This window comes from Miniopterus schreibersii (genome assembly GCF_964146895.1).
Source record: "Miniopterus schreibersii genome assembly, chromosome: 13".
NCBI lineage: Eukaryota > Metazoa > Chordata > Mammalia > Chiroptera > Miniopteridae > Miniopterus > Miniopterus schreibersii.
In genome coordinates this window covers 49,605,522-49,631,740 of record NC_138113.1, presented here as the reverse complement: position 1 = coordinate 49,631,740, position 26,219 = coordinate 49,605,522, and the positions used below count along the sequence as shown (strand labels likewise).

General features: G+C 41.3%; 2 protein-coding genes and 1 pseudogene across 10 annotated transcripts in view; 1 reads left to right on the top strand and 2 right to left on the bottom strand.

Moving 5' to 3' along the window:
* Positions 1–3,117: 3,117 nt before the first annotated feature.
* On the bottom strand, positions 3,118–15,851 carry MRPL35 (mitochondrial ribosomal protein L35). Its single transcript, XM_081156523.1, has 5 exons — positions 15,341–15,851; positions 11,646–11,763; positions 7,167–7,356; positions 6,344–6,488; positions 3,118–3,440 (listed from the first exon to the last, which is right to left on the bottom strand). The coding sequence occupies exons 2-5, from the start codon at positions 11,686–11,688 to the stop codon at positions 3,252–3,254; spliced, it is 567 nt and encodes a 188-aa protein (XP_081012649.1). The 5' UTR covers positions 11,689–11,763; positions 15,341–15,851; the 3' UTR covers positions 3,118–3,251.
* Positions 9,357–9,629, bottom strand: LOC308565972 (dolichol phosphate-mannose biosynthesis regulatory protein pseudogene; annotated as a pseudogene). Its single transcript has one exon. The product of its transcript is annotated as a dolichol phosphate-mannose biosynthesis regulatory protein pseudogene (transcript).
* Positions 15,852–15,924: 73 nt separating the features above from the next.
* The window catches only part of IMMT (inner membrane mitochondrial protein), a 38,763-nt gene continuing 28,468 nt past the window's right edge, over positions 15,925–26,219 (top strand). For 7 of the 8 annotated variants that reach the window (XM_081156518.1, XM_081156520.1, XM_081156517.1 and 4 more), the window contains exon 1: positions 15,931–16,129. In XM_081156518.1, coding sequence (XP_081012644.1) covers positions 16,085–16,129 — 45 coding nt within the window. In that variant the 5' untranslated portion in view covers positions 15,931–16,084. Of the gene's footprint in view, positions 16,130–26,219 lie in introns of all 8 variants that reach the window. The other variant, XM_081156521.1, reaches the window with a different exon arrangement.

Genomic DNA, 26,219 nt, shown 5'->3' with positions numbered 1-26,219 from the left:
AAAAAATACCTTTGTAATGTTGGGCTTATGAGGAAAGAGAAAATACTTCTTTAAAAAATGTGGAAGGTAGCAAGGATTAGAAGCTGAATGCTCAGCCACTAATGGGCATGGTGCCTGGCCCCATACCTACCACACAGACTAGCTACCAGGAAAAAAATTAAATATCAGTGTTCCTAAAACCAGTTGATCACATAAATATAAATCCAGTAGTCTGCTTGTTTTGCACCTTTAAAGGTCGCCAGTGGAAGCTGGGTAGCTGTGAAATTGGGGTGCCAGGTCATCTGGAAGGCAGTTTTCATTCTGCAGGCAGCCTTTTGGTCTGTTGTTTCCCTCTTAGAACCTGTTTCCCAACCTGCAGGTGGGCGACAACACGTGCAGGTCGGAGGGCGGTGCATGCAGAGGTGCACTCGGGGTACACACGCCCTGACACACTGCAGCCCTTGCCTTTAAAAAACGGACCGGCCCACATAAACTTCACTGGTGGTTGCAAAGATGTGGAGACTCAACATTGAAATGTCCAAATGAAACACTCACTTTGTCTTTAGTCTCACACTGTACGTGGCTGACACGAGCACTGTAAAACAGAGCAGCAGGACAAGCAGTCGGAAGGCTGAAAGAAGAGATGGACGGGCTGAAAGTCCATTTATTGGTTTACTTACCCAAGTCCAGTGTCAACGGAACTGAGATTGACCAGGTTAAGAAGTGATAGTTATAAAATAGAAGAGCTCACTTGGTGCAGTGTCATGAAGAACTATCTACTATTTACAATGCTAGATGGTAGTCACCTATTGATTTAGATCAGAATTTTCAGGTTGTTAGAAGACTCAGAAAAATACACAGGATTCCAAGGAGTTAGAGCGAGGTTCTAAGTGACTTATTAGTTGTATTTTGGGTTATTTATTTAACTTTCTGTAAGCTTCAGTTTCCTCAAACCTAAACTAGGGATAAATATCTCCTTGTAAGTTTGTTATGAGGGTTAGCAGCTTTGTAGATACACGCCCATCCCTATGCTACCCACAAAACAAAAATTATATATATGCAAATTCCCTTTCCCCTGAATTGTATACCTCCCGGCCCTTCCATTTCAGTCTGTCTCTGGATGCTGAGGCCTGCTTGCCAGTCTTTGTCTCTACCTCCCCTGTCCTAGGCCTAGAAGAGAAACCAAAGGGCTCTGAGGCCACAGGGACAGAGGCCCTTGTCCATATTTGCACTAGAGAAGCCAGCGAGGCGGGTGAAAACGTCTTGCTCCTCAAGTCCTTCAGGCACTAGGCCCCATCCCTCTACCAGAGGCAGTGAGAGAGGCAGGAGTCAGGCAGGTGGGAAATTATGTGAAGCCCTGTCAGTGGTTGATTTCTGCCATCTCAAAAGTCTGAGGAAATGAAAACCCATCAAAACAGAATGCCATTCCATGCCTCAGGCTCTTACCTCATTTCAAATCAGATGTCTGGCCCAGCCAGCATGGCTCAGCAGTTGAGCATCGACGACCTATGATCCAGGAGATCGTGGTTCGATTCCCGGTCAGGGCCCATGCCCGGGTTGCAAGATGGATCCCCAATGGGGGGCGTGCAGGAGGTAGCCTATCAATGACTCTCTCATCATTGATATTTCTCTCTCTCTCTGAAATCAATAAAAAACATTAAAAAAAAAAGTCTGTTCTTTATTAATTAGTCCCATAAACAGACACACTTGGCCATCTAGTTTTAGAACACCGTTGTCACCCCTTTTCCTATAATGCACACACACATTATTTCAAAGAATTCCTCTAATAATCCTGTGTAACATGCCACTGAATTTCAATGTGGTTAGCTTTCCCCTTACTGTATTAACAACAGAGGACCATCAACTTATCATCATCAACTATTAATGGATCTGAAGCAGTAATGGGGCATACTTCTATTTAATAATGGTTTGTCAACCAGGCAAAGTGCTGTTGTTTGAAAATACTTTCCAAAAATAAAATGCTTTCCAGATGATTCTGATGGGAGAGCTGAGAACCACTGCCTTAGACTATATCCACTTAGTAAACTATATTTTCCTCAGTGCTTCCTACCTGACTCTCTTCAAATGCTTAACTCATGCATCATTTCTAAAATGACTGAGATGATGTCTTCCCCCTTAGTTTCTACAGTGTACCTTTGGAAAATTTTGGAAAAAGTTTATTCTCACAATTAAAAATATGAAATCTCAAGTGGATAAACTAACTTTTGAAAAATACAGTAGCTTTCAACTTTTGGGTAGAATGATTTTATCTTCATTTCTGTAGCTACTTTTGTTTCATGAATGGGCATATGGATAGGCTATTTCATTTACTCTTCTCTCTATAAAAAGTCCTGTTCCAATAAACTAAGCAAGAACTGTTATAAACACAGTGAACCTAGTACACTAGACATGTGTTGCTACCCCATGCTCACCTCTAAGTAAAACTGTCCTCATAACTACTTTTTGCTCCACACAAACCTGCTAACACAACCAAGTGAGCCAGGGTGGACTCCTGACCTAAGGACAGCCAATCCCTACACTGTTTGGTGACGTGAGATGAGACCTGGTGTTATAAGGTAAGCTGCCAGTTAAGAGCTCTTGGCATTTAGAGACAGGAGCTAAGGGTCATGATGTAGAAATGATCTTCAAAGGGGAAAGCTAGAGTTATTATGAGGAAGCAGAAACTAGAGCAAGGAAAAGCTGTGCATTAGAAAAGCTGGTGAGTAGAGAGAGCATAGAGCCTACGATGAGTCACATGTGCGGCAGACCCCAAGCCTAAAGATCCACCATTTCCTGCTGCTGAGGCTCCTGGAGGGGCCTCGAATCCAGGGTCACTATACAGCCTGTGCTCTTCCCGAGGCCTGGGAGTTAGTTCTGGGTGGGACATGGAGGTGGTGTGGTAGTTCCTGAGTTCCCAGGCATGTATCCTAGAAGAAGAAGCCACACTGCTTGAACTTACTTATTAGCTTTAGAGTCTTTTTATGTCTGGCCTAACTTGAGATTCCTTGTAACTAAATAAGCCAAATTGGAACAACTAGTTAAGGCATTACTACTTGTTAAAAGTAATCAGTAATTTTAAACTTTTATTTCCCGGAACAAATCTGGGAATGTTTAAGCCATTAAATTTTAAAACTCTGGTAAGTTTAATGTCAGTACTTTATTTCCGTATCAGTTAGTAAAACTTACATCAAGTTTTCTACTTACTCATTTTTGCAAAGACATCATATACACAAAGATGCATATTCAATAACTGAGAAATCAATACTTCTGGGCTATACTTTCAGGTTTGTTCTGTCATGATACTTCTGATAAGGATCATCTGCATACCAGTTTCGCCTCTTCCAGAAAGACGTCGTCATTTTATCTAAGAGTTTACTCTGGGTTTTATTGCAGAACACAAATTCCCTCAGGCGCCTTTTTCTTGCAGCTGTCTTCTTCCATAATTTTTTCTTATAACCAGCCTGTTAGATATTACAAGGACACTTAGAACATTACAGAATATAGGAAACAGATAGCTTTATAGCTACTCATGGCTTATAGACCCAATGGCAACAAAGACCAGACTTTCACTGGGGCTGGTATGTCTCTCAGAAAGATGTGATTCTCAATGGGGTTAGACAGAGAAAGCATGTGTAGTTTGAAAAAGAAATATTAATAGTCTAATATTTTGGAAAAAATTTAAATTAAAACCACAGAAAATAAAGCTAAATAAATCTTTGTGCTTGGCGAAGTAGAGGGTAATGGTAGAGAATAGCTTGCTTTATGTGCATCTTCTTATTATCTCTTTAACAATCTTCAGAAACATTTTACTCTCATTTTACAGATTAAAGAGAAATAACCATAATTAGAGAAGGTATGTAGCAGACTGTGGTCAGAGAACTAATGAGAGTTCTTAGGCTCTGCACCACTTTTTTCCCTAATGTGGAGGGAGATGAAGGGAGGACCTACCGGCTAGGCAGATAACATTTACATTCATTTAAGGGGGCTAAGTATTATAAGGGCCAAGAAGCACAGTCCTCAAATATGTTTACTCTTTCCACACACTAGGGACCAATTTCCATAATAAGTGCTTTTGTAAGGGATACTGAACACAGTAAGACTATTAGAGGGGTGGTGAAGGGGTGGCTGACCCATATGTTTAACTCAGAACTGTCACATTTATCATCCATGCATTAATTCTGAAGAATTAACTTCTGAAGAAAGAGAAAATTAGATTGAATATAAAAACGACAATCATAGCCTGTTTAAACTAGAAGAAACTGTGGGTGCCCCCAAGTTAATATTTGACTAAAACCACACAGGAAGGCACAGGCGAGGTGAGACTAGAACCCATGCTATTTGTAAGAGTCCCTGGGTCCTTTGAAGCCAAGCGCTCTGTAGGGCACTACACTAACTGAACCAAACCATAGCTCTTTGCTGAGAAGGTGCCTTGGGTTTCTGAAAAGTCTCTGTCACCATTGTGACCGACAAGTTTCATTGTAAAGTGATGCTCAGAAATAAGATGATTTAAGAGTTCCGGTTTTAAAATGCCAGAGATTAGATTTTTACTGTTCATTGATCCCAATTTAAAATGGAAAGATTCAAATCAAAACCCTCATATCTGTATAATTACTTTCTAGTTTGCAAGCCAAGCCAGGTCCCTGTGGATCTTTGACTTACAGCTAATTTGCTGTCCTAGCTATCACCACCAGTATCCTTTGAAGATTATTCTATGGAATGCAACAATGTGAAAACACACGAAACATTTTAGATAACCCCTAGGTTCAGAAATGGAAGGAGAGAATAAATAAAAATCGGGATACCTGGATGAAACTGACCGACAGAAAACACTTCCAGTTTTTATACATTAGTGTCAATCCGCCCAGATTTTTAATCTTCCTTTTAAAATTAGATTTTGCTGTAACAGGCCATCCTGCATATGGAATACTTTCTGGGGCCCTGAATGGGGAATAGGTATTACGATCGGAGAATTTGATCAGGTCCTTTACAGCATGAGGATTTCAGGGCCCAATAAAAGGGACACGGGAAGGAAGGCAAAGAAAACCACCCATTTCATTTTATCTAGGGTTAGATGAGGACCTGGAAATAATTAGTGTGATAAAAGGGAGTGTAAATGTTTCCAATGGTCCAAAATTTCCAAAATCCAGAACTATGAGATCAAATACTTAGTTCACCTACTTATGGATTACATGAGCTGCTATCAACTAGTGTGGGAAACTACCACGGTATTGTTCCAGTGCAGAAATGAGCTGAGAGTGCCAATCAACCTATTTATGTACAAATTTAGGATTGTTTATGAGATAGGGAATAATCCTTTCAACCTATCAAATAGTGACAAAGTCCGACCAATTGTTTATTTTTACAGGGAACCGAATTTTGATCTTTAAAGAATCATTGGTTAACTTCTTGGGTCTTCTGCTGCTTCCTAATTATCAGTTACTCATTTCCATGAATAAGAACATGAACCATAAAGCCCAGAGCCACACTCACAACAGGACAGAGCAGTAATAATTTGTCAGAGTCCCCCTTAGAGGCTGTGGTCTGTGACCAGAGTAAGCTCTAGAGTTCTATCTGATACTTTCCCCAGAGAAAAACAGATATAGAGTTAAAAAAAAAAAAAGTGTGCCCTAGCTGGTGTGGCTCAGTGGTTAGAGTGTTAGCCCGCCGACTGAAGGGTCCCTGATTCGATTCCAGCCAAGGGCACGTACCTCAGTTGCAGGCTCGATCCCTGGCCCTGGTCTGGGCATGTGTGGGAGGGAACACAATCAATGTGTCTCTCTGACATCAATGTTTTTCTCTCTCTCTCTCTTTTCCTCTCTCTCTGAAAAGCAATGGAAAAAATATCCTCGGGTGGAAGATTCAAAAAACAAAAAGCAAACAACAAAAAAACATGTATGTTGGGTTACTGTTCTGTCACAAAGATTAAGCCACCTGGAGAATCCAGCCCAAGATACACTGAAAAGCTTTCAGTCCCCAAATCTGAGCCATGTGACTCAGTTCCTGCTGAAGTCTCCTCTGATGTAATACCCTAGGATTAAAAAGAGCCTGCCCATAGGTTATTACACATTAGGGGTTTCACAGAGTAATCACTAGATAAGCCAGACATATAAGAGACCTGAGACAGCCTGTCCTACATTGAAGATTTTCACCATTGTGAATTATATTTTTAAATAAATGTTTAAACACGTTTTCTTTACTTGGATTCACTTACATGAAGTGATGCCTGCCAGTCAGTACTTATACACAGCACTGTAATAGCTATTGGTAAGATGGGAGGAAGATATGTCAATGAATAGGCTGAATTCTGCTTCATTTTAATCTGCTCACACTCCTTTTTCAATCAAGTAACAGTGTGAAGACTCACCTTCCTCCTTAGCCAAAGGCCAGAATGAAGTCGAAGAAACCTATCAATGACAGCTTTCACAGTCTTTCTCTTGCCTTTGCGTGCACTGAAGTATGTTACAGTTCTGACTGGTAGCTTCAGGACATCTGGAAGCAGGGGGGCCACTCTAAAATACATTTTAAAAATTTTAACTTAGTAATAAGAGTGATTAAAGGATAAAATCCATTTCTATACTTAGAAATAAGTAAAGCAGCTCCACTAGAACACGGCTGACTTTTAATATTGTTTTTTCCTATATCCATGACAGTATGTAAAATAAGAATAGCAACTATCACCAACTTGCAGGCCAGTCTGTAATCTACCCCCTTGATCCCTATGACAGGACTGATTCTGTTATAGTTCAGTCATCTGATTTTTAATCCACCTCCCCAGTAGATTACCACCTCCCTAAGGCCTTCAACTTGTTGATCTTTGTAGCCTTTCTGCCAAGTACAGTGCTAGGCACCCAGGTGTGCCTAACTGAATACTTGCTGGTTGACCGAATACCACGTGCAGCCCACCCTTGTAAGCTGAGCATCTTGTTCACCCTCCACTTTGGCTGATAGCTTCCATCCAGGAAACCACATCTAGAACATCAGAAGTGTGCTGTTTAGTAGTCCCTGCTGTGGGAACAGAGGCATATGGATGTAAATCATACCCTCCCACTCCATCAGTCAAAGTCTATATAACAAACTGCAGGTACACAAAAGTATCATCTACTTCTAAGATGTCTTTGCAGGCATGAGTATTTTAGAATTTTTGTCCAAGCATGAATTTTTGTCATGTTTACTGGAATATACTATACCTATTGAGGACTGTTCCAGTATGCCCCCATGTAAGATTTCTGACAGATGTTATAAGTCTGGGCGCAGAGGAAACAACTGAAGTCTGAATATGACAAAGATGTCGGGTGGACAGTGCAGAACTAAGACAGGCACTGTTGGCAGAGTTTCGATAGGCTGAACACGCCAAAACATTCAGGGGCCTTAAGATTCCTGTAAAGACAGAGAAGCATATAAGCTTAATATGATATTCCAAAATATGCATCCAGGCATTTAAAATTAACTAATAAAATTTTTTAAAAGCAATTAAGTATTATACATTATTAATGTGTCCTGAAGATCAGACACACCTGTAGAGCTTTTTACCAACTTTATTAAGGCATAACTTTACATGCCACAAAATTGTGTACAACTCAGTGCATTTTAGTAAATTTAGAGTTGTGCAACCATCACCATGATCCAGTCTGATGTGTCCCAGTTCTATGTTCAACAGTACAAAACAAAATGTATGTAATATTAATTCCCACCCGCTAGATCTTATGCTCTGATGAGACAGAACTCCCGCACATAGTGCAATGGCAGAGTAGAGACACAAAAGCTTGACAACTCCCTGGAGAGACAAAAGAGTGGCAAGAGGAGGGTATATAAAAAAAACACCAGAAGAGTTGCGTGAACTCTCGTCTAGAAAATGAATAGGCCACAAGAGGAGGAGGTACACAGTCCGGGTAGGATGAAAAAACATACGCAAAAACAAGGAGGCTGAAACAAATACATGTCTGCAGTGGGGACTGGAACTGCCACAGAAGCTGCGCACTGCACACCTGACTGTACTGGGGAGTAGTGGGGAATAAGGCAGGCAGGTCAGAAGGCAGCTCATGAAGGACCCAGATGTGTGGACTGAAGGCGGTTCCCTTTACCCTTCACATGACTGCCAGACTTAGTCCACAGCAACAAGGCAGAGCCACTCACAGAGCTCTGACTCCACTGGCAGATTCTGAGTCTAGTGTGGGACTAAAGAATGTGCATCTTAAAAAGGCTCTACAGCCTGGCTGGGCGTGGCTCAGTGGTTGAGCGTCGACCTAGGATCCAGGAGATCGAGGTTCAATTCCCGGTCAGGGCACATGCCTGGGTTGAGAGCTCCATCTCCAATGACTCTCATCATTGGTGTTTTTCTCTCTCTCTCCCTCTCCTTTCCTCTCTCTGAAATCAATGAAGATATATATATATTAAAAAAAAGGCTCCACAGGATGGGAATTTCCTAAAATTGGATTGTAATGATGGTTGCACAACTCACTATTAACAGTCATCAAACTGTACACACAAAATAGATAATTTTTTTGTTAATCCTCACCCAAGGATATTTTTTCCATTGATTTTTTTTAGAGAGAGTGAAAGGGAGGGGGAGAGACATAGAGAAACATCAATGTGAGACAGACATAGAGATTGGCTGCCTCCCACACGCACCCGGACAGGGCCACGGATTGACCCTACAACTGAGGGACGATGGGAATCAAACCCGTGACCTTTCAGTCTGTTGGCCAATGCTTTAACCACTGAGCCAAACCGGCTAGGGATACAGGTAATTTTTGTTGTTGTTGTTTAACACACCATCGATGTTTATTATGCTGCTCTCCCCAACAGGTCAGTGCTAGGGCTGAGGGGCTGGGCCTCCATGAGAAGTAGGTCTGGGAGCCTGGTATGACCACCTTAATGTGCCCTGAGGCCTGTGGTGGTTGTGAGGCCTGTCAGTCCTCCCCCTAGGCTTTCCAGGTCCAGAAGTCCAATGGGGTCCCAGGCTGTCAGACCCGGGAAAGCTGCCTTTGTGTTGGAAAAGGACGTGGGGAGAGGCCATGTGATGTCTCAGAACCTGCTAATTCCAACATCAGCATGTGACAGGAGGGAAACTGAGGCAAGAAGATAGAACCCAGAGGAAAAAGTGACAGGGGGTTTGAAAGTGACGTAGGCAGGGAGGACCAGCATCTTTTAGGCGCTGAGTCAGACGGGGGAGAGAGGGAGACTTCCAAGTGCTTCCTCCTGGCTCTGGGAGAGTGAGCAGGGGAAGAGTTGGGGTTCTGGTCAGTCAGGATGAATCCTGAACAACTCCAGCTCCAGCCCCCAGGGCAGGCATGCTTGAAGGGGCTGCAGTGCCTGGAGAGGTCTTGTGGGCCCCTGCCCTTGGTATGCCCGGGAGGGGTACTGAGGGGTTTGGCAGCCTCATCCCTGCAGGGCCCTCACTGAGCCTTTTTGGTCACCTTCTGGCTCTTCTGCAGCACATAGGTGATGAACACCCCCACAAACAGGAGCAGCAGGAGGCCAGTGGCTAGTGGGATGACAACAGCATAGGCTCAGGGCAGGAAACACTGGTGGGTGACACACTAGCTGTCAATGAATGGCGAGAGAATCACCCAGGCAGTGTAGGAGGTGAAGATGATCAGGCTGACAGCGACGAGGCCACATCCCACCACCTGTCCTGTCTCCATGGCCATTACGCCCCACCCTCTAAAACAGGTACTTGTATGGTATGTAAATTATACCTCAATAGTTGACTTTTAGTTATTTTTTTTCACTTGTAGCAAGGGTTACTATAAAACTCCACTCACTGGGCCAAAGACCCTTGTGGTGTTAATGAAAAACTTGCCCCTCATGTAGCACATTACCTAGACGTGTGAGTTCATTGGCCACCAATATAGATGACTTTTAACAAAGCTCACAGGGAAGTCAAGAGCTCAGCCAGGCTTAGAACCACTGCCTTACTGTCCACTGCACTGACTTCACATAACAGATAAAAAGCAGTGTGATACAGAAGTGAAGTGCTAGAGTTTGAGTCAGACTGTTTGACTCTACTACTCTACTACTACTAGCTCTACTACTTACTAGCTATGTGACCATGAGCAAGTTACTTAACCTCTCTGCGCCCCAATTTCCTCAAATTTAAATGAAATTTATCATGGGGAGCTAGTGAGAATTAAATGAGATAAAATATTGAATGCATGCTAACAGCAGATAATAAAGAGCTGGGGAATGCTTAGCAAAGATGGCATAGTGTAAACAGATGGCAAAAGGAAAATGGGACACTTAAAGCCCTTATTTTGCTTTTGTGTTCTCCATCAAAGAAAACAGCTCTCGTCCTGACTGGTATGGCCAAGTGGTTAGAGTGTCGGCCCGCGGACTGACCGGTAGCAGGTTCGCTCGCCGGCCCAGGTAGTCACATCAGGGACTGTTATTTAGCAGCAATGAGAAAGCAATACAGCTACGTGCAAAATGAATTTCACAAAGTAAAAGATACAAGAGTAGAGACTGTGTGATTCCATTCCTGTAAAGTACAAAAACAGGCAATACTTAAAGATGCACAAATAGATGCTAAAACTATTACAGAAAAAAAAAGACAAGGTAATAATAAAAATGAGCATAGTGTTTATATTTGGCCCCAAAAGGGGCTTTTGACTGGGGAGGCTCAGGGGTGGAGGAGAGGCTCTTGGTGATGTTCTATGTCTTGGCCTGGGTGTTAGTTATACGATGTTTGCTTTAAATTTATAGGCAGTCTTTGGAGATACTGTGAGCTCCATAACAGGCAGCCACAATAAAGCAAGTCACAGGAATTTTTTGATTTCTCAGTGCATTTTAAAAGTTATGTTTAGATTATACTGTAGCCTTTTAAGTGTGCAACAACAGCACTGTGTCTTAAAAATACTTAACCATCATCTGGGCCTGTTGGAAAAATGGCGCCAACAGACTTATGCCCCAAAGAATTACCACAAACCTTTGATTTGTTAAAAAAAAAAAGAAAAAAGAAAAAAAGAGAGTAGCTACAAAGCGCAATAAAATTAGATAGGCCTGTATTTAAACCATTCATGTATGTTATGTAAATTTTCTTTTTTATTTCTATTTTCCCACAGAATTTCTTATCTATTTTTTGTGAAAGTAACTTACTGTAATCTTATCATATCTGAATGCTCCTTAACGCTTTGCAAAAATCCTTAGGCAACTACATTGCCTTCATTCGTGTCATCTCATCAAGAAACCCCGAGGCTGCCCTCGCGCCGCGGCCGAGGGAACCAACGGCCGCCGGCCTGCGCGTCGCGCGAATCTCGCGCAGCAATTCCCGTGCGCCGGGCGCTGCGCGACGCGCTCTACGTGCAGGAGCTCGCTCAGCCCTCAGGTAGATGCTATTAACTGCATTTTACAGCTATAGAATCTGAAATTAAATGACTTAGGCAAGGTCAAAGGTCGTGAAAGGTGGGTCCTAGCCCCTCGCCCCCCTTTCTTCTGCTTTGGTTTGTAAGGAAAGCGAAATGGCTAGGAGCCCGTAAAAATGCGGAAACTTCGATACACCCAGGTGCGCGAGGGTCCAAGAGTTTCGGAACAACGCTCTGGCTTCAAATAACGACACCAACCCCCCCCTCGTTTTTTTCTGTTAACCTCCAAGCTAAACACCCACTCCATCCTGCGCCAGTCCCCCCTTCTGTGAAGGCAAAAACCGAGAGCGCTGCTTTCCCACTGACCTGATGCTGCTCTCAACGCACCGGCAAGTACGGGGGCCGCCATCTTGCTAACCCCGTTCTACGGCAGCCGCATTGGATCTAAAAGATTCAGGGCAAAGGGCCATTCCGGAACACTACTCTGGGCGGAGTCAAGGAAGGGGAAAAAATTAAAGGAGCGGTCAAATCAACCATTATTGAAAGTCTAGTGCATGTCAGGCTGTCCTTCGCCGCTGTAAAACAGAATGCCTGGCATATAGTAGGCTCTTAATAAATTTTTACTGAGCGTTTGATTGAAAGGTTTAAATACACGATATATTTGAAACAATCTCTGGCTCATCTTATTAAATTTGAGAGAATAAAACTTATTATCCCTCCAAAACTGGTAGATGAATGGGAAATAGTATTATTAAAAATTATTAAGAAAGAATCCCTGTTGCCTTTGAATATATTCTTCCCACCCTTACCAAAAAATTAGTTTAAAAAAGTTGAACTGCAACTACAATCAAATAAATGTAAATATTCTATGGATATCTCACTTTTTTTTTTTCCTAATCAAAAACAGTCATTTTGTAGAACAGCTTATCTACTCTTACTGAACAATTCTGCAGTTCCTGAACAGTGCCTTATTTTATTCCTGAGAATTAGTGATTGTACATCTTTTCTAATGTTCGTTCAAACAAACAAAAAAACCCAATCAACCTCTCTCCCATCGTTGTTGCCTAATATACTCCATGTATATACAATATATAACACTGTTTACTGGTTGAAAATGCATAAGGGTTAAACACTCGGTCTCAAATTCACATTTAATAAGGACACAAGTACAAGGCAGATGAATGACTCACAGGGGAAGTTCAAGATTAAGGTGAACAGGCTTCTGGTTGGGATGATCAAGGACAAAGACAAAGAATATAATATGGTTTTTAAAGAATGGAGAGGATTTAACAAGGGCAAGGTCATTCTTGACAGTAAGAACACAAATGGCTAAGGTGAGAAGAGAGGGAGCCAAGACAGACAGGATTTATTTAGAGCACTGGTTCTCAAACTTTTTGGTCTTAGAACCTCTTTACATGCTTAAAAATTGAAGACCCGGAAGAACTTTTAATTCTATGGATTATATCCATTACTATTTACTGTGTGGGAAATTAAAATGGAAAAAAATGAAAAATACTTATTGTATTAGTTTCCTATTGCTGCTGTAACATATTACCCAAATTAGTGGTTTAAAACAATACAAACTTACTACAGTATTTTATTATTCTGTAGGTTGGAAGTCCAAAGTGGGTTTCACAGGCTAAAGTCAAGGTCTCTAGCGCTGTGTTCCTTCTGCAGGCTCTAGGGGAGAATCTGTTTCCTTGTCTTTTCCAGCTTCTAGAGGCTGGCTGTATTCCTTGGTTTGTGGCCTCCTTCCATCTTCAAAGCCAGTAACTGCAATCTTACTTCTGTATCCATTGTCATATCTTTTTTGAGTGATCCTCCTGCCCCTCTTTCACCCATCAGTACCCGTGTAATTACATTGGACTAACACAGATAATCCAGGATAATTCCCCCATCTCAAGATTCTTAATCACACTGGCAAAAATTTAAAAAAAAATATTTTTATTGATTTCAGGGAGAGGGAAAGATAGAAACATCAGTGATGAGTCATCGATCAGCTGCCTCCTGCATGCCTCCTACTGGGGACAGAGCCCGAAACCCAGGCATGTTCCCGACCAAAATTGGTTCATGGGTCGATGCTCAACAGTTGAGCCACGCTGGCTGTGTCCAAATTTTTTTTTTTTGTCATTTAGGATAATATATTCAGTTTCTAGAGATTAGGAGTATGGACATATTTGGGGATATTCTGCTGACCACACATTATTTTATTATAGTTTTAAATTTTATCTTTATTGTTGAAAGTATTACAGATTTCCTTTTTCCCTCCATTGATCCCCACCCTGGGCCTTCACTGCACTATTGTCTGTGTTCATGGGTTATGCATATATGCATATAAATTCTTTGGTTAATCTCTTCCCACTCCCCTTCCTCCCACAATTATTTTATTTGTTTTTAATGAGATTTCTTTTTTTTTTAAATCCTCACAGGAGGATATTTTCCCACTGCTTTTCAAGGAGAGTAAAAGGGGGAGAGAGAGAGAAAGAGAGAGAGAGAGAAACATCTATGTGAGAGAGACACATTGATTGGTTGTCTCCAGCCCCAACCTGGGCTGGGGGTCAAGCCTGCAACCAGGTATGTGCCCTTGGCTGGACTCAAACCCGGAACCGTTCAGTCTGCAGGTCAAAGCTCTAACCACTGACCCAATCTGGCCAGAGCCACACTTATTACTTTAAAACAACAATAATAAACCTATTACATGTTAACATATTTTTTATGAAAAATAACTATTCCAAGATTTAAAAAAATTTTAGTGAGAAGAGCGGCATTGTTTAACCTTTTTGCAAATCTCTTTAATATCTGGTTTAATAGAAAGCTGGATACTGAAATTTGCTTATGCATTCAATCTATTGAGATATCTGGACAACTCTACAAGATAGTGAATGAAAACAGCAAATAATAACCTCAATATTATGAAGTTAGTTTTGATTTTGTGGACCCTCTGAAAAGGTCTGAGGCTCCCCAAGGGTCCCAGATCACTCTTTTGAGAACCACTGAGATGGTTATCCTTCAGTTTCCCTGGTTTATGACATATAAGTGGGTGATGAGCTTGCACTGCTATTGTTGCATCTTGATCTCATACCTACAGTGGCCACTTTGAGCCTAGAAACATCCACACATGCTTGAAAAGTACTCTGAGGCATTTCATAAAGGCTCTTTAAATTGGCAGTGGGAGTCACTGCAGTTTTTGAACAGGGATGTGGTTTAAGTTTGAGTTACTTTATGAGAGTGCTTTTTTTTTTTTTTTAAAATATGTCTTGATTTCAGAGAGGAAGGGAGGAGAGAGAGAGACAGAAACATCAGTGGTGAGTCATTGATCTGCTGCTTCCTGCACTACCCTTACTGGGGATCAAGCCTGCATTCTGGGCTTGTGCCCTGATGGGGAACTGAACCTCGGTCTCCTGGATCATAGGTCGATGCTCAACACCGGCCAGACAGGAGAGTACATTTTAAAGCCAAAAAAAAAAAAAAAATCATAAATTGCATGTGGAGGATGAGGATTAAGGACTTGGTTAAATGAAAGGTTAGAAACCTGTAGAAAATAATGTTGGAGTTTGAGATCTTGAAGCTGAAGTTGCTAATGATGTTCAGGCTCAAGGTGTGGCTGAGCCATACACGGCTGGAGCAGAATGAAATTGCTTATTGGCAATGAGAGGTTTATGGCCAAGATGTTAGAAAAGTCATCACACTGGCATCAACCCAGCAATGACAACAGTGGGCAGAGGTGGGTGGGGAAACCAGGTTAATTGCTAAAATTACTAAAAAAATATAGGAGACTGTTCTGGAGGCTGTTAGGTGATGGTGATACGGAGAGTGTAACTACTAAAGTACATAGACCATATACAAATATAAGTATTTCATTTTAGTTCATTTTCAAATCTATCCATTTTATATATGGGATTAGTAGCCTTGTCTACCTCCAGGGAGAACACCATACTGTAATAAATTACCCAGTTAAGACTTGAAAGTACTATGCAAACACAATCGGTATACAAGTTATTTAGTTTCTATGATATTGTACTAGTAGTATTGAATACTGTGTTCAATATTTAATGTTATACCTTGATTAGAGACTCAGTGGAATACTTTGAACAGTGCTTCTGCGCTGACCTCATCTTCCCAACCCATACCATAGACTGCGGCCAAATTATCCTTCCAAAATAAAAACTTGGTGGAGAAAGCTGCGCAGTTTAATCTGAAAGGAGTGGAAGCTGTGGAACCCGAAGAATCTGGGTTCCTATCCCCGCTCTGCTATTTCTTACGTGAACTACACATGACGCACAAAGGTCTCTCCAGTGTTGGTTCACCCAGTCTCCCGCAATCAGGAATACTTCTAAAGAAGGGCTGTCAAACGAAACCAAGACAACACCGATTTGGCCAAAAAGATTCCTTTCTACGAAATATCCATCCGACGGAGATGGCTGAGATGCCTTCCTGCTTGAATTCTCCGAAGAGTCACGCCTATCCGTTTTCCCAGCGGATCGAAGCCTGAGTTTTAGACGCCCACGCTCCCCTCTCGTTCACCTAGGAACTCCGGGTTCGGGGTACCGACGAGAACTGAGAGCGCGACCCGGAAAAAGAAATTACTCTTTCCGCTAAGGGCCCACGGTCTTAGAGCTGCTAGGGCGGGACGAGAAAGGGGGCTGCGCGTGCGCAGTGGCGTTAATGCCCTCCGGTACGCCCGGCGCAGAGAGGCGGCACGGACGCACGCACGTACGCACGCCCTCCCTCCCTCCCTCTCTCTCCTACTCGCGCCGCTGCCGCAGCTCCAGCGTACACAAGCAGCGCTGCCCATCTTGTCCGAGATGCTGCGGGTCTGTCAGTTATCCGGCGTGACCTCTGCCGCCCAGGTGAGCGCGGAGGCGCCGGGAGAGAGCGCGTGGTTAAGCTAAGGGCAGACAACGGAAAGTGACGGATGCTTTCTCTCTGCCTAGGCCCCGGGACAGAGGCGTATCTCAGGGCCGCCGTCATCGCGAAAGTCGCGGGCGGGCCCGTCAGGCAGCTAATTCGGGAGTTCGCCCGACTGGGATGCTTTGAGGGTTATTGCTGAAGCCGGATGGGTTGTGGAAAAGAGATGGTGGCGGGGAGGCGGGCGCCGGACGCGAGGCTCGGCTTCCGGACGTATCATCCAATCAGCCCCGCGCTGCCCCATTCAAGGACCAATCGTGGCTCCTGGCGCCCGCGTCACCGGTTGTGCATGTGACAGGTTTCGCGCTGCCTGTGGTTGAAGGTCGAGGGGGAGAACTACAGTTCCCAGCAGGAAATGCAGAGCAGAGCCTTGGCTTAGTTGCATTTTTAATAAGGAGGTGCTTGGACTGTTAAGAGTTCGCTTTTTAGGGGGTCAAGGTTGTAATTATTCCCGAGGGACTTCTTTTCATAGCTAAGACCACCTCTGAGCTGTTCGTCACCAAAACAAAAATAAAAGATTGTAGTTTATGATAGAGTTCAAACTCTTGGTTCTTGAAGGAGGACAGGAGTCATGACCTTGTGCTCATTTCGGAGATGAGCCTGGGGATCTGTATCTCCAAGGTGCTGGGACAACTTTGGCAGACATCCAAGGAGCCTAGATACCCAGTTACTTTTATTTCGTCACAATTAAAAAAGTAACTTTATAAAATTAAAAAGTAAACCTATTCCCATTGATCACAATCTTCAGAAAATTGATATTTTGGCAAAATGTTGTATTGCAAAACAGGTACTGTGACTCAGGCAGTAATTTAATAAAATCTCTAGAAGCCAAACCTTTTTCCCCCAAGTTTGCTTATCTCCCCATTCGGTGTTAGGGTAGGAGAAGCATTCTCTTCCATAGGAAAATGGTGTCTGTATTAGCTATATATTGCTACATTACAAATACCACAAGTTTAGCAGCTTAAAGCGGCACCCATTTATTATCCTACAGTTTCTCAACACGAATGATTTTGGGTTCTCTGCTCAGTGTTGCACAAGACTGCATTCAAGGTGTTGCCTGTTCTGTGGTTCTCATTTGGAGTACAAGGCTCTCTTTCAAGCTCATGCAGTTTGTTGGGAGAATTTAGTCCCTTGCGACTCTAGGACTTGTTTTGCTGTCTCTCACCTAGCCTCTCCTAGAGGCTGCTTGAAGTTTCTTGCCGCAAGATCCTCAGAGGCAGTTCATAACATGGATGTTTGCTTTCTTGCAGGCTACCAGGGGCTTCTCTCTTTGACTTCAAAATCTCTCCCAACTTCCCTGCTTCTGATCTCTAGACCCAGATTTAAAGGGTTTCTGTTATTAGGCCAGGCCCACCTGGATAACCTTCCTTTAAATTAGTTTGAAGTCAACTGATAAGTAACCTGAATTGCAACTGATAAGTAACCTGAATTCCTTTTGCCATACAACCCTAATCATGGGCTTAAGGTGGGGTGGGGGGGAGTGGGAGGGTTGGGGGGTGCCTTCCAGTGGGGTCTACCATAGTACCCAACTGGGGCTAGGAGAGTGAAGAAGGTAGAGCTACCTTTCAGGGCAGAATTGTTAAAGTTTGTCTTTGGAGCCTTCGTTTCATGGCACACTTTTCCTTATTCTGTCCTCAGGTTACGTCATGGCTGTCACTGATCTGTCCCCTCTGCCCTAAAGTCTGAAATGATGTTTTTATTTCTTGCCTTTATCAAAATATTTTCCACTTACTGGGTTCCCATTTAGGAAATTAGAAGAAAACATATTAAGACCTCATACTAAAATATGAATACTTTTCTGGCTTGCAACCAAGATTTCTTACCTTCCTAAAATTGCTATCTTACAAGATTTTTAAGAACAAACTACACAAAAGTCATTGGTTTACTATTACTATTTCCTCAGTAATTCTGTAGCATTTTATAGTGTTGCTTTGTGAAACTTTTTATTCTTTTGGCTTTTCTTATGTAGTATCTTCAACTCATCTTACCCTCTCTCACTCCTGTTTTCCTTTGTTGAATGTGCTGCTTCCATGTACCTCTAAATATACCCCCAGGGTTCATTCATTCTCTCTTTCTCTTTTTTTTTAACTTAAGATTTAATTTGTTAGAGCAGTTTTAGGTTAACAGGAAAATTGAGGGGAAGGTACAGAGATTTCCCATAAACCCCATGCTCCCACATATCCATAGCCTCTCCCATTATCAGCATCCTCTACCAGAATGGTACATTCGTTACAACTGATGAACCTACATTGGCATATCATAATTACCCAAAATCCATAGTTTACATTAGGGTTCACTTTTGGTGTTGTACATTCTATGGGTTTGAACAAATGTGTGATGACATTATCCATCATTGTAGCATAATATTCTCACCAAGCTAAAAATGCTGTCTTTTACCTATTCATCACTCCCACTTCCTGGGAACCACTGGTCTTTTTACTGACTTCATAGTTTTACCTTTTCCAGAATGTCATCTAGATGGAATCATACAGTGAGTAGTCTTTTCAGATTGACTTCTTTCACTTAGTAATATGCATTTAAGGTTTTTTCGTGGCTTAATAGCTTATTTATTTTTAGTGCTGAAAAATATTCCATTGTCTGGTTGTCCCACAGTTTATCCATTCACCTACTGAAGAACATCGTGGTTGCTTCCAAGTTTTAGCAATTATAAATAAAGCTGCTCTAAACATTCATGTGCAGGTTTTTGTGTGGACATAAGTTTTCACCTCCTTTGGGTAAATACCAGGGAGCGTGCTTCCTGGATTGTATGATGAGGGTATGTTTAGTTTTATAAGAAAATGCCAAACTATCTTCCAAAGTGAAGATAGTTTTTTGCATTTCCAGCAGCAATGAAAGAGAGTTTTTGCTCCACCTCCTTGCCAGCATTTGATGTTGTCAGTGTTTAGGATTATGGCCATTCTAATAGATGTTTAGTGATATCTTATTGTTTCATCTCTTTATATGCTATTACTTGGGACTACATCAATTCTCAGAACTTTAATCCCTAAGCAGATGACTCTAAAGCCTCTGTTGATCTTTGTACACAAATTTTAAAATTCTTGTTTGATTTTGTCAACTTTATACAGAACAACCACTGTCAAAATTACTTCTACTTCTTCAAACCTCATCTTAAATGTCTTCCTGCTTTTACTATTGCCCACCTAGGTTCAGTTCTTTACATAGTAGTTAATAAAGGCTTTTTTTTAAAAAAATAGATCATTGCATGCTCTTCAGTGACATCCCATCATATTCAGAATAAAATCTAAACTCTTTACCATACTCACCAGGCCCTTCATGATCGGACTCTTTGGATATCTCATTTTTCTACCCTGCCTTGGTCTCTTCTTCTGGCATCTCTAGCACATACTTCATTGCCTTTTCATTTGGTGTATCTTCTGCCCTGAAGTCTTCCCACACATCTTTGCTTAGCTCACTCCCTTCATTCAGATATTTTCTCAAATATCACCTTTTCATCAGAGATCTTCCCTATCTAAAACAGACCTAACTGGTCTCTCCTTCCTTGCATCACCCTGAATTTACCATTGCCCTACTTTTGTTTTACTCTGTAGCTCTTACCACTATCTGACACAAATGTAAATTTGTTGTCTTTCCCATATTAAAATGTGAGTTTCACAAAAGGAGTGTGTGTGTGTGTGTGTGTGTGTGTGTGTGTGTGTGTGTGTATGTATGTATACATACACACACTTTTTTTAATCCTCACCTGAGGATATTTTTTCCATTTTTTTGGGGGGGGGGAGACATTGATGTATCTCTTATATTGATTGGTTGCCTCCCACATACACCTCACCCAGGGCCAGGGATTGAGCCTGCAACTAGGGTACATGCCCTTGGTCAGAATCGAACCAGAGACCCTAAAATCCACGGGCCAATGCTCTAACCACTGAGCCAAACCTGCCAGGGCTGTGTGTGTACATATTTTTTACTGCTGTATTTCCAGTGGTGACAATAGTCCCTGGCTCCTAATAGATGCTCACTAAGTATTTGTGATGTTTGAATGAAAGAATAAGTGTGTTCTGTGAATTTTTCTTAATTTCCGTAAGTGTACGTGACCTCCCTTTAAACCCCCAGAGGTTTTAGAATCTTTGATGGTGTATTCTTCTCTCCAGAGAAGCAGAACCAATGGGATATGTATATAGATAGAAATATTTATTATAAGGAATTGGCTTATGCAGTTGTGGTGGCTGTCAAGTTCAACATCTGGCTGGCTATGCAGACACTCAGGACAGTCTATGGTGCACTTATCAGTCTGAAGGCTGGTAACCAGGAGACCCAAGAGAGCTGATGGTGTAGTTCCAGCCTGAAGGCTGGAGAGTTATTCCCTCTTGTTTGGGGAGGCCGGTCTTTTTTGTTTTATTCAGTCCTTCAACTGATTGGACGAGGCCCACTCACATTGTGAAAGGCAAGCTACTTGACTCACAGTTCTCCGATTTAAATGTTAATCTCATCCAAAACCACCCTCCAAGTTGACATATAAAGTTAATCATCGTAGATGGCATCTACCTTATTCTTTCTGTCTGGACTAATCATCCTTAAATTCTTTATATGTGGATATTCAGCAGAAATGAATTGCTCTCTTTTGTGTTTTCTTTTTCAGAATGTGCTTCAGAGCTCTGAGGCTTCCTCAGCTTATTTCTCAGATCTAACACCTTCTTTCTTCTCTTAGTCCCAATACTGTACTGATCACCTGGCCCAACCTTTTTTGAGGTGGGCATTGGGTTTGGAGGGCCTGTCTAGCCCTCTCCCAAACTACAGATTTGGTAGTGGTTATCTGCATATGCAGTAATGTTTTCTGCTTATCACTTAAAAGAAGAGAAAGAAACATTTTTGTTCTCGAGACCTGACAAAGCCAGTTTATTTAAGATCAACTTTTATAGCAAAGCTAGTTAGGATTGAACTTGTGTGGACATTATTAGCTATCATCTTCTAAAATTCTTTTTTTCAGTTAGGGTTATTATCAACAGTGTGTTACTCAATGAAAATGTCTGCTAAGCATACATTGTAGAAAGTAGTTTAGTATATCATGCAGCCTGATGTTTGCTCCTACCCACCCTAGAATCCTTTTTTTATTCCTTGTTTTCATTTCTCTAGACCAGTGGTTTTCAAACCATTTGAAATAAATTTTATATCGTAACTTAGAACACACAAGTGAGAATAGGTAAGCAATATATATTCATACATATATGGAAGGAAAACTAAAGTTTTTCCTTTTGCCATCCGGGTTAGTGTCTGCTATTTCCTTTTCCTAACTGAAGAGCACTTTTTCTCCTAGACATAGACAGTGTTTATACTGAGAGAGAAGACTGCTGCAGTGTCAAACTTACTGGATTAAATTATGTGATATATTTTTAACTTCAATGTGTGAGTCGTATAAAATAAGTTTACTGTAGGAAAATTGAAGTTGTTGCATATTAAATTGCATTTCAAATGTAGAACTGGCCATTAACTTCTGGAGGTCTTTTGTTTGTGGGGTAGGAGTCCTTATGACAAACCTCACCAAAACATTGTCAGTTATAGCAACCAGCAAAGTCTAGAGGGGAAACCTGGCGCCTCCAGATAGGATTCATATGAGGGGACTTTAATTATTGTCTCTGTTTCCAGGTTGTAATGCTGGATTGTGGTGACTTTTTATATGTTCACTTTAGTTTGGAATAGCTGAGGAAAAGATGATCTGTGCAAGGACATTATATGGGAACTGTACGTTTTATCTTGCTTTTTTTTTGGTTTATTTTTTGTTTTTTAAAATAATATTTCTACAGGTTAGAAATAGCAATGACAACCTTATAACATTTATTACAAGGTTATATGTCAGAGTAAATTACTTTGAAACAATATTGCCCTTTCCACATCCCAGGAAATTATTAATAAAAAGGAATTCCAGGACTAAGAAGTGTCCAATATTTTGTGTGTTAAAGTAGGATATTTAATTTTATTTAGGATAGAAATAAAGAGATAAGTGTGGTGCTTGAGAAAGAGAGTTCTGGAGGCAGACCTTAGATTTAGCAGTGGTTTCTTAGATATGATTCCAAAAGAAACAAAAGATAAATTGGATTTCATCAAAATTAAAAAAATTTATGCATCAAGGAACATGGGAGACAGTGAAAAGACTGAAAATATTTTCAAATCCTATATCTAATAAGGATGTAGTATCTAGAATATGTAAAGAACTCCTATAACTCAGCTACAAAAAGGCAACCCAAATAAATATGGGCAAAGGACTTGAATAGACATTTATTAAAAGAAGATACATAAATGGTCAACAAGCACATGAGAAGATATACTCACTAGGATGATTTATAGTAAAAACAGAAAATAACAAGTGTTGGTGAGGATGTGGAGAAATTGGAACCCTCATACACTGCTGGGGAATGTAAAATGGTACAGAATTAAACATAGAATTACCATGTGACCCTGCAGTTCCACAAAGATGAATTGAAAACAGGTGTTCAAACAAAAACTTGCAGGTGAATGTTCATAGCACTGTTCATAGTAGCCAGAAGATGGAGACAACCCAAATGTCCAGCTGTTGTCTGGATAAACAAAATATGGTATATCCATATGATGAAAGATTACATTCAGCCATAGAAGAAATTAAGCACATGCTACACGCATGATACATGTTACAACGTGGATAAACATTATGCCAAGTGAAAGAAGCCTTGCACAAAGGGCCCCAGTGTGATTTCATTTATACAAAGTATCCCAGATAGGCAAATCTGTAGAGCCAGAAGGTAGATATAGTGGTTGTCAAGGGCTGGAGAGAGGGGAAAATGGAGAGACTACTTAGTTGGCACAGGAATTTCCTTTTGGAGTGATGAAAATGTTCTAGAATTAGATAGTGGTTTTGATTGTTGCACAGCAGTGTGAATATACTGAATGCTACTGAATTGTATGCTTTAAAACATTGACTTAAAAAAAATTTTTTTTTTCTTAATCTTCACATGAGGATATTTTTTCCATTGCTTTTTCTGAGGGAGTGCAGGGGAGGGAGGGAGGCAGGGAGAGGAGAGGGAAACATCGATGTGAGAGAGCCACATTGACTGGTTGCCCCCTGTGTTGCACTCCGACTGGGGGTGGGGCGCAAACCAGAAACCCAGGTGCATGCTCTTGACTGGGAATTGAACCGAGACTCTCAGTGCGAGGGCTGATGCTCTAACTATTGAACAGTGCTTCTCAGAGCTTAATATGTTTTTATTGGTGTATTTTTTTAAGAGAGGAAGGGAGAGAGAGAGAGAAACATCAATTTGCTGCCTCCTGTACAACCCCTACTGGGAACTGAGCCCGAAACTCAGGCATGTGCCTTGACTCAGAATCCAGCTGATGACTTTTTGGTGCCTGGGATGATGGTCAGCCAACTGAGCCACCCCGGCCAGGCTAAAACGGTGACTTTCATAAGTGAATTTTACTACGCACAGGAAAAAACAACTTGCTACTAGGTATTTGCAGATGGCTTGAGGTATAGAGGCAGAACTAGGACTATATCTCTCTTTATATATACACACACACACACACATACATATATATAATTAATACAAAATGATAATATATATTGAAGTGGCACTCATTGGCCAAAGATGGGACAATTTAAGTTTTCAAAAGGATAATAATTGCAACTGGTTAAAATCCATTAAAAGTGCTTTTGTTCATGAGTTCTTAAAGATAGTGTTCTGATTAGCTATAGCTACATAAAACACCTCACGCTTGGGCAAAATAACGTTTATTTATTGTCTCAGTCCTGGGGTTTGCCTGGGCTCAGTGGCCCTCATGGGGTTGCAGCCAGACAGTGGCTGGGGGTAGTCATCTCAGGCTTCTTCATTCTCATGTCTGGCAGTTGATACTGGCTACAGCTGACACCTCAGCTGGGACTGTTGTTGGCTCGAACACCTACATGTGGCGTCTGTGTGTCTGGGCTTCCTCACAGTTTGGTGGCTGGGTTCTAAGAGCAAGTGTGATGAGAGACAGCCGGCAGAAGCTGTATCCCCCTTTATCTTCTACTCTTAGAAGTCACACGTCATCATTTTTACCGCCCTCTATTAGTAAATTAATAGAAGGGTAGTAGAACTCACTTTGGAGGAGTGGCAAGATTCTGGAAGAGCATGTGGTACAGGAAATATTATTAGTCAGTTTTGGATAATACAGTCTGCCCTCTAACCACAGTTTGGAAGTATATTCACAACCTTCCTCAAAACCCTTCAAAATCTCATCCTATCACAGCATCAGGATCTTGTCATCTAAATCAGATTCCTCTGCAAATAAGACATTTTGGATGTGGATGTGGTTCCTAGGGTACAGCTCCCTAAGCATTTTTCCTTTTAGTGTAAAGACCCGTCAACTAAAGGGACAAGTTATCTGTTCCACATATAACCAACATACAATATACAGGGTGGGGCAAAAGTAGGTGTATAGTTGTTCGTATGGAAAAATAATGCAATAATTAATAAATAACACAATACAAGAATAAACTCTGTTTCACCTACTTTTACCCTACTCTGTAGTGTGACAGGCACTGTAGACATTGTACATCAACACAATTGATAACATCAAAAAGAGACATTGTGTGACTCCTGATGAAAGAACACACCACCACCTAAAGCTTTGTCAGAGAGAGAGTAAACCTGAGCCTGAGCAGGTGTCTGGATGCAACTGAGTTTATAGGAAGTATAGTGGATGGGAACATGTTAAATTGCATCTTGAACAAAATCCAGTCTGGAAAATTCTGCAGGTCAAGCAGCCCAGCTTCTTCAACAAATTAATTATTGGAAGGAAAACCTCTAGATTAAACGAGACTTAGAAGATACCATTTTTTAAGTAGGCAAAACTAAATTGGTGTCTAGGGACTCTTACTTGGATGCTAAAACCATGAAAACCTTAAATTTTCTGATTTTTATGTTCTATTCAGGATACTAAATGCTACATAGAATATGAAGGTAGGCTAATGAATATACTTTTTTTTTTTTAAGTCAAGAGCCACTGTTTCAGATAAAAACCCCACTGAGTCATGATATAATCATTTCTGCTTTTTTCTCATACAGAAGTATGAAACTTTATTGCTATCATTTTTAGTCATAAAAGATAAATTTGTTCACATTTTATCCCCTTTTAAATCACGTTTCATTTTACATTTGAAGGTGTGTTATTTAATTGGAAGTATTTATTACAGTCCTCACCTGAGGATATCTTTTCTATTGCTTTTCAGAGAGAGTGGAAAGAAAAGAGTAAGGGAGGGAGGGAGAGAGAGAGAGAGAGACCTCGATGTGAGAGAGATGCATCTATTGGTTGCCTTCCGAATGTACCCCTATCTGGGCTTGGGATCAAGCCTGCAACTGAGGTGCTTGCCCTTAATTGGAACCAAACCTGAGACCCTTCAGCCTGCAGGCCGATGCTCTAATCACTGAGCCAAACCGGCTAGGGCTGAAAGCATTTTGATAGCCCAGATTTAAAAATTTTTTTAAATTTTAAATATGTTTCTATTGATTTTAGAGAGAGCGGAAGGGAGAGGGTTAGAGGACTAGAAACATAAATGAGAGAGACATTGGTCTGCTGCCTCCTGCACATCCCCTACTGGAGATTGAGCCCACAATACAGGCATGTGCCCTCTCCCAGAATCGAATCACGGACCTCTTGGTTCATGGGTTGATGCTCAACCACTAAGCTACATTGGCTGGGCTTGATAGACCAGCTTTAAAAATAAAATCCAGAAATGCACCCCTATGTTCATTATAGCATTATTTACAATAGCCACGATTTGGAAGCCCCCGATGTGCCCATGTATAGATGAGTGGATAAAAAAGCTGTGGTACAGTTACACGATGGAATATTACTCAGCCGTAAAAAGGGAAATCTTTTGGAACAGCATGGATAGATCTGGAGAGTGTTATGCTAAGTGACATTAGCCAGTCAGAGAAAGACAAATACCATATGATTTCACTTATATGTGGAATCTAGTGAACAAAATAAACTAACAAACAAAATAGAAACAGACTCATAGATACAGAGAACAGACTGACGGATGTC